The sequence below is a fragment of the Rhinolophus sinicus genome, chromosome 14, assembly GCF_057876585.1.
Source record: "Rhinolophus sinicus isolate RSI-liver-muscle chromosome 14, RSI-T2T, whole genome shotgun sequence".
NCBI classification, from domain to species: domain Eukaryota; kingdom Metazoa; phylum Chordata; class Mammalia; order Chiroptera; family Rhinolophidae; genus Rhinolophus; species Rhinolophus sinicus.
In genome coordinates this window covers 35808312-35816749 of record NC_142514.1, presented here as the reverse complement: position 1 = coordinate 35816749, position 8438 = coordinate 35808312, and the positions used below count along the sequence as shown (strand labels likewise).

Here is an 8438-nt window from a genome sequence, read left to right as displayed (position 1 = left end):
CCAGGCTCCACTTTAAAAACGGAAATCGTTACAAAACACACTTACCCACCGTGACACCTATAGTATCAGGACTTTTAAAATAAAAGACCTACGTTTTAAAGGTGGCAGGGAAAAACCCAAATAACAGCCCCAAATACCCCAAATTCATCGGACTTGGGAGCACGCTGAAACAGAGCTGGAAGGAGGCAGGAAAAATCGTCTTGGCATTTATGCCATATACACCCTCCCTTCTCCACCCGCGTTCCACCCCCACCCTGACCGCGGTAATTGAATTGTCACCTGCCCCCATCTCGCCCCCGGCTGCCTGGCCAGGGCCACTTGGGAAAGTTGACCTTGCCAAGCGCACCCGGCCAGTGCGAGTCGCGCAGCCGAGCCCGCGCTCCAGAAGCCGAGGGGTTGGTTACACACGTCAACGTAGAGGCACACCGGACACAGTAATTAAGCACAATTCACATGCTCTCGGGCGCACGGATACTACTTGTCACGATATTTTCAACGCTCCTCCTTGCACACTTTTTTCCACTCCTTCCCTGGCGCGCCCCCTCCCCTCCCCAAGGCACTCAATGGAGCTTGTGGAGTTTCGAATCTTTCGGACACTGTAGAATGCGGGGCTCCCCGGGCGCGGGCCCGGCCAATCAGAGTGCCGTCTGCCTCCCCTGGCCAATGGCAGGCTCCACATTGTTGTCCAATTCTGTCTAATGGAGCCCCAAGGAGCAACAATAGAGCGGGCGAGCGGATCATTGAGAGTCTGGCAGCGCCGGGCAACTAGGGGCCCGACTGTGCGCCGCGTCCGGTGCGCTCCGCGAGGGGACGCAGCGCGGCGAGGGCCAGGTCGCGGGTTCCAGACAGCCGGTCCCTAAACAGTGCCCCGGCTCCAATTTCCTACGGAAGGGTTGGACTGCGCAGCGTTCTGTGGGGGTCCGGAAGTTCGGACATGGTGACTGAAGGAGGGTGACGTGGTCTGATAAGGGGCCGGGGGGCAAGGGGAAGAGGCCAAGAGCGCCAGCTTCGCGAGCGGACCTGGGAGGCGCGTGCTGCGCCAGCGGAGAAGGAGGATCCCCGAGCCCAAGGCAGGTAGTTGAGGGCCTCAGGGAGGGCAGGGGAGGCAGCCAGGCCTTCGGCCCTTGCTGATGAGGCCTGGGCCACGTTGGCCTTGGGGACTGTGCGGCCCGAGGGGCCTGAAAGGAGAGGGAGCGCGCGTAGGGAATGGGGTCTAGAATTCTCGGGCGATGACAAGATTCGGTCCCGCGCTCTGGCGGAGACCGGGGGATCCAGGGGAGGCCGCAGCGGAAGCTCAGAGTTGGGCCTGCTTTGGCCTTCTGGGGCCGCGGCGCAGGTGGGACTCCTGCGTTCGCTCAGGGCCCCTTCCAGAGGCCATTCCCCTCCCTTGGTGTTGCCCGCTGGGCCATCCAAGTCTCTGGAACCCAACTCTGAGACCAGAGCGCGGGAATCTGCGCCGAGCGGGGTCCCGCGGGGGCCCAGGATGGGGGAGGGCGTGTCTGACGACTCGGTGCCTAAACAGGGAGGGGAGAAGGCAGCGTGAGATGGTCAGCGAAAAGGATCTCTCTCCTGCAACACCTAACTTTTGCAAGATACTTTTTCCTCCCCGATTACTGCTCCAGACTACAAGGCTAAATTTTGCCACAGATTATACTCCACCCCCACCCCTAGCTTATGCCTGTGGGTTTTTCCCCTCACGCACAGTACTCTCCTCCGCGTGGACCCGGGGACCCAGACACCTATGTCAGCTGGTTTTTGCTGTTTTCCTCACTCCTCGGGGTAGCCAACTTTGGGCTGCGTTTGCCTATCCAAAGAAAGTTTCTTCAGCTGAGTTTTCTCTTTAACACTCCTCCCCAGGCCTCCTAAACTTAGTTCTACACCTATTTTCTCTCCCACTCTCTGGGGGCCCTCACCATGGAACTTATAGCCCCCACATTTCCACAGGTCCCTGGGCCTCTTCGCCTAACTTTGCCCCTAACTTTCCTAGCCCTCACTCCCCTTACTAGAGCTATTCTTTCTGTTCCTGATTTTTCTCTGGAACTCTCCTGCTCCCCCGAGCCAAAACCAAACAAAAACCACTCCAGCCCAACCGGTTGAACTCTATGCCTTGATATCTCTCTCCTCTTTACCCTTCCACGTATCTGGACATTTTGCCTCGGGTTTTCCTGTTTTGCTCTTGGCCTCAATCTACCGGATCAATCAAAATTTTCTCACTAATTCGACTCCCATCAAACAAATATTTCTCTTTACTCGCCTAACCCCAATTAAACTAAACTTTAGGGGGATAACATTTTCTTTTTCAAACCCTCGTTACATCCATCTGAACCAGTGACTTTCAACCTTTGCTTAAAAAAATGTTTTTTCCCCATCGGAACTACTGATTCAAACGAAATCGTACACCCAACGCGTAAATCAGATATAAGAAGAGCTCTGGTGGGAGTGGGGTGTGGAGCTCGGCCTTACAGGAGGGCTCCGAAGGCACCTCCTCCCAGCAATTTGGCAACCAGTAGCCAAACTTCTGCGGCGGGAAGTTCCGTTTCTAAGGCTGGGTTCCTCGAGGGTGCTTTAGCTTCGCGCACGGTACACTCCTCACCGCAAGTCTCTTTCCCCACCCCACGGTCTTCCACGCCAGGTCCTGACATGGAGCTGCGCTCGGAGCTGCCCAGCGTGCCCAGCGCAGCGACGGCGGCGGCGACAGCGACGGGGCCGCCCGTGGCGTCTGTGGCGTCGGTGGCAGCTGCAGCCGCAGCGGCCGCATCGCTACCGGTGAGCGTGGCGGGCGGCTTGTTACGGGCGCCGCCGCTGTTGTTGCGGGCGGCGGAGAAGTACCCGCGGACCCCCAAGTGCGCGCGCTGCCGCAACCACGGCGTTGTGTCGGCGCTCAAGGGCCACAAACGCTACTGCCGCTGGAAGGACTGCCTGTGCGCCAAGTGCACGCTTATCGCCGAGCGCCAGCGCGTCATGGCGGCGCAGGTGGCGCTGCGCAGGCAACAGGCGCAGGAAGAGAACGAGGCGCGCGAGCTACAGCTGCTGTACGGCACTGCCGAGGGTCTGGCTCTGGCCGCTGCCAACGGTATCATCCCGCCGCGACCCGCCTACGAGGTCTTCGGCTCTGTGTGCGCCGCCGACGGCGGGGGGCCAGGAGCGGCAGCGGCAGTGGTGACCGGCGGCGGCGCGGCCGGGAGCTCAGGTGAGAGCACGATCGGACGGGGAGGAGAGGGGAGCAGGGACGCGGCTCAGTACTGGAAAAGTAGAATTCCCTTTTCCAAACGTCCCGACTACTGGAGTTCAACGCGCACCAGCCCCTAATTTGGGTCACAGACACGTGAACTCGCCTTTCCCCACTTTATGAAGCATTTGCAGTTTTCTCCTTTCTTACACCGTAGGCCCACATGTGAGTGCTTTAATCTTATCTCCCTACCGAAAGCAGGCAGGTCCCAGCGTCCTGGCTCACTTCGCTCGGTATTCTCCCCAGCGCAGAAACCCGCGCGTGTTCTCTTTTTCTTCGTCCTGTACTTCTCCACATGCTGCGGTTCCTTCCGCTCAATCTCAACTCTCTTCGGAAATCCGACCCTCTCCAAGTCCCTCCCGAGTCCCGCATCGCTTTCTCTAGGTATTGAAGACATCTCGTTCCTTTTCCCCGTGTAATTCCTTTTCTCAAGTTCCTAATGCTCCCCGGACAACCGCAAGCTGCGCCCCGTTCCTTCTTTTACCTTCTTTCCCCACTTGTCCCGGATTTCTCAGAGTACGAGTTCTCTCACTTCCCTCGATCCTCTTTCCTCTTTAACATCTACTCCCGGCCCCACACTCTTCTTCAAAACTCCCTTGGCTTTTTCTTCGGAGGTAGGAAATTAGGCCAGGGCTCCTCCAGGGCCCGCTCAGCTCTCAGCTTTGGGAGGGAAGAACTTCTTAGGTCTTAATTTGGAAAGGTGGCTTGGAAATAAGGGCTCTAGTTTTTCCTGTAGAGAGGCTTGGATCTTGTAGATAGATGCCCAAGGCGCTTTCCTTTACATGCTATGCTGCCCAGGGCCAGACTGCACCCAGACCTGGGCTGGCTCTTGGAATCACAAAGGTGGAGTGGGGTCTTCTATCCAGTGTGTGGTGTAGGTGGAAGTTATGTTGGCTCCTGCTGGAACCCCAGGCCAGGCCACTTCTCCAGGGCAGGACAGGGCTAGGAAGGGAGATAAGGGTGGAGATATTGGGGCACAGTTGTAGGAAGAGGGGCACTGGACATTGAGTTTACAAGGCACATGTGGTTAGGGTTCTTAGTACAGAAAGAGCGCTCCCTGTGGGCAGGGAAGGAGAGACGGGCTGTAGGGGCTGGGAGAGGAAGGAATGGTGGAGCAAAAAGAAAGAGGGGCACTGAGCCCACTGGATGAAAGTCGTGGGGCTCAGAGGGAAAGGAAACTGGGATGCAAAGGGCTGGGGTGCTGTAGGTTCGGTCGCCTTCCGGCTCCTAACTGCTCCTCACATCCCTCTTCTCCCCTCCCAGAGGCCAAGTTACAGAAGTTTGACCTGTTCCCCAAGACACTGCTGCAGGCAGGCCGCCCGGGCAGCCCACCGCCGCCACCCGGGAAGCCCTTATCACCAGACGGCGCAGATTCGGGTCCCGGGACCTCGTCTCCGGAGGTGCGGCCGGGCTCGGGCTCCGAGAACGGCGATGGCGAGTCCTTTTCGGGGTCACCCCTGGCCCGGGCCTCCAAGGAGGCAGGTGGCAGCTGCCCGGGCAGCGCTGGCCCCGGAGGCGGCGGCGAGGAGGACAGCCCGGGCTCCGCCAGCCCTCTGGGCTCGGAATCCGGTTCGGAGGCCGATAAAGAAGAGGCAGAGGCTGCGCCCGCGTCAGGGCTGGGCGGGGGCCCGGGTCCACGGCAGCGGACGCCGCTGGACATCTTGACGCGCGTCTTCCCGGGCCACCGGCGAGGCGTCCTGGAGCTGGTGTTGCAGGGCTGCGGTGGCGACGTAGTGCAAGCCATCGAGCAAGTGCTGAACCACCACCGTGGGGGCCTGGTGGCCGGCCTCGGCCCCGCCGCGCCCCCTGATAAGGCCGCGGTGGGTGCGGTAGCAGCTGCGGAGGACGGGTGGCCAGGCCGCGTCGACGCCGCCGCCGCGGGAGGACCCGGGCTGCCCGCGCCGCTGCAGCCCGGCCCCTCCGCACCTCCGCACCACAGACCTTTGCTGGCCGGCGCCATGGCTCCCGGGGCGCTGGGCTCGCTGAGCAGCCGCTCGGCCTTCTCACCTCTGCAGCCCAACGCCAGTCACTTCGGCGCCGACGCAGGTGCTTACCCGCTGGGTGCGCCTCTCGGCCTCAGCCCCCTGCGCCTGGCCTACTCCGCGGCGGCGGCGCACAGCCGCGGCCTGGCCTTCATGGCTCCTTACTCCACGGCCGGCCTGGTGCCCACACTCGGCTTCCGCCCTCCCATGGACTACGCCTTCAGTGATCTCATGCGCGACCGCTCGGCTGCCGCCGCTGCTGTGCACAAGGAGCCGACCTACGGCGGCGGCCTGTACGGCCCTATGGTCAATGGCGCCCCTGAAAAGCAGTAGGGTAAGCGCCCTGGCAGCCGGGCGGCCCCCAAACTGGGACCCAGCCTTGTCCCCGCGGGCCGCCGGCCCCTCTTCGCCCGGTGTGCTCTCTGCGCTCTGGCTGGGGCCCTCTCCGCTCCAAGGTGGTTTTCAGTTTTGTTTCGAGGGGTGGGTGGGGAGAGCTGAGCAAAGGGGAGCAGCTACAGAGGCAGATCTTCTCAGAGGAGGTGCGCGGCCCGGATCCTCAGCCCCCATCCCCTCCCCAAGGCTTCCCAGCTCTTCCAAAGGCGACAAATCTGAATTTAGAGGCTGCGGCCGCCGTGCACGCCCCTGCCTCTCATTTAGCTACACCCATCCTGCCCGCCAGCCCGCGCGCTCAAATGGATGGCAGGATAGTCCGCGAGTCTGTCTTCTGTGTCTCCCACTCCGTTTAAGAATTTTAAATATGCGCTCTAACAAATATAAATTTAGGATGTATAAATCTCTTGGCACTGAGTCGAGTCTTTGGGACACATATATATCGATATCAATTGTAAAAAAAAGGAAACAAGTTCTAAGGTGCACTTTCCTCATTTCGGTATTTGTCGCTCTCTTTGTTGCTTATGCCGATAAGCATGGGTTTCCTTGGTGCAGTGTGAGTTTTTATACATGTATAAATCTATATGTAATTATACATATATATACAAGCCAGTGTATAATGTTATAAAATGGAATTCTAAGTTATTAATTGTAATCTGTAGGTGACCTCGGTATTAACGTGAAGAATATTCAAAAACAAACAAAAAAATGGACAAAATGGAAAAAAATTAGACTATGCGCGAATTGTACTTATCAGGTTTTATAGATTAAATATATTGTAAACTCGGGACGAATCCTGCACACCCGCCCCTCTGCCTGGGCCGGTCTCTCCCTAAGGAGCCGTCAAGATGCGAATTGAAGCAGAAACAGAGCGACGTGTGACTGAGCCAGACCCGTCTGCCCGAAGGCCCATCCCGGTCTCCCGGGACTCGCCAAACGCCCCGGCCAGAGGGCCGGCGGCAGGAAACGCTGCTGCAGAGAATGGCTCACTTTGTGCTTTTCTTTGCATAGACATGAGCTAGAAATAAATGTTATTTTCTAAGAAAACAACACTGAATCCCGTCCCGCTCCTCGGGCGGCCGGATTGAAAAGGTCTTGATTTCCCACTCAGGCCGCGGTGCCAGGGAGAAACTTGACTGAAGTCCGGCTGGTGCTCGGACCCTCGGAGGTGCGGGGCGAGGAAGGGCCTCGGGGAGCGGTGCCGAACGGATGAGAGCTCCGGGAGGTGCGGCGCCCGCTGCGCTTCGCAGACCCGGGTCCCTCCCACTCCCGGCTTGGGCGCGCGTGCTGTGGCAGAGTGGCCTCGCCAGTGCCCTCGGTCCCTGGATCGCGAGCCTTCCTCGAATCCTGCGAGGCTCGCAGCTGGTTCCAGTTCTCCCCGGGGCTCAGATTTGGGCACAGCTTAGGTCTCCCACTGCGCGCCTCCCTTCTCAGAGAGGTTTGGCACCAAGGACCGCAGAGGTAGCAGCTGGGGAGGGAAGACTGCGACCGTTCTCCCACAGAGAGTTATTTTCGGGTGTTACTGGGAGTTTTTTGGGGAGTGGTGGGGTGCTGCTCTCGCCTGAGGCAGTGTAATCTGAGAGTGGCGGTGAGGACGCGCCTTCCAGCGAGACCTCACTTTGCACCCCTTTAACTTTCCCTCCTTACGCGGATCTGAGCAAATGAGGGGATCCCGGGTCGACCCTCTACTCAGGCGGTCATCCTGCTCCCGACAGGGTGACTCCCCCTCTTCGGAAAACAGGGTGCCCCCTCCCCTAAGCTGGCCCCGGCGACTTCCCAAGGTAAACTTCTGGGGCCGGCTCGAGTTCCGCCAGGCGGTGAAACTTAATAGCAGGACAAGAAAACGGTTTAATAAAGAAGGGCTTTAATAGGGAACTAATTTGATTGAGTCTCCTAATTCCACTTTAATTGGAAAGGGGTTTGGCTGTTTGGTTATAAAGTGCGAGGGTGACTAGGAGATGGAAGTGGGGGGGGAAGGAGCTAGAGAAGAAAGATGGGAGCAGGGCAGACGAGAGAGAGAACAGAAGAGGGAGAGAGGGGAGAGGAGAAAGGAACGCGGGAAGAGTTACTCATAAGACGCGAGAGAACGCGCGGGGAGCGTGTAGAAGTGTGAACCTCCTTGCCCTTCAGCGCTGCCCCCTCTCGAGCCCCAGCGCCCGCCTCCCACTCCAGGTTTCCGCGGGCCTCTAGTCCTCTCTCGGCCCGCGCAGCTGTCCCCATCCCAGCCTCAGCCCTCATCCCACCCAAGCTGAACGAACCTAAGACCTGTCTGGGTTTCTTGATTTCACTGGGTGTCCCGGAGCCAAGCTGGACCCGAGGGGGCGGCCTGTGCGCCTGTGTTACCCACTCTCAAGAACATTTGGAGCTTCGTACATTTCAAGATTATTCTTTCAGTTACTCCTCAAAGCAAACCGGGAAGAATGTAGTGAGAGATTGTCGGCTCCGTTTCACAGAGGAGGAAATAGAGGTCCAGAGTGGTTTAGGGACTTGTCTAACTATTCTGGGAGCCTAGATCTCTCCTCCTCCCCAGTCCCAGCGGGCCTACTCCTCTTCTCTCATGAATCGGTTTCTGCGGGCCGATAGTGGGGGCTCTGAGGAAAGCCCCTTCCCGGGGACTCATGCTCCTTGCTGTAAACATCTTGGGTAGAGCTCAGAATGGTTCGAGTGGTGGAAGTTCGAGTGGGTAGGGTAGGTACGTTCCCAGGTTCCTCACCTCCCCGCCTGGCGTGTCTCCGTGGCCCAAGCCTCGCGATGGAAACCCAGGGCCGTTAGTCACAGCCTTGACGCCTGGTCAAGTCCTGCACCCACGCGTGCCCCTGACCCCACTGCCCACTGCG

At 58.9% G+C, this 8438-nt stretch overlaps 1 protein-coding gene across 2 annotated transcripts; it reads left to right on the top strand.

The window, feature by feature from the left end:
* The first annotated feature begins 735 nt into the window (after positions 1-735).
* Positions 736-7457, top strand: DMRTA2 (DMRT like family A2). 2 transcript variants are annotated; one of them, XM_019710560.3, is made up of 3 exons: positions 736-1074; positions 2633-3190; positions 4493-7457. In XM_019710560.3, exons 2-3 carry the CDS (start codon positions 2641-2643, stop codon positions 5542-5544), a joined length of 1602 nt encoding a protein of 533 aa, XP_019566119.3. In that variant the 5' UTR covers positions 736-1074; positions 2633-2640; the 3' UTR covers positions 5545-7457. The 2 variants fall into 2 exon arrangements, with proteins under 2 accessions (XP_019566119.3, XP_074190805.2); XM_074334704.2 differs by having other exon boundaries at positions 737-1070.
* The last annotated feature ends 981 nt before the right edge of the window (positions 7458-8438 follow it).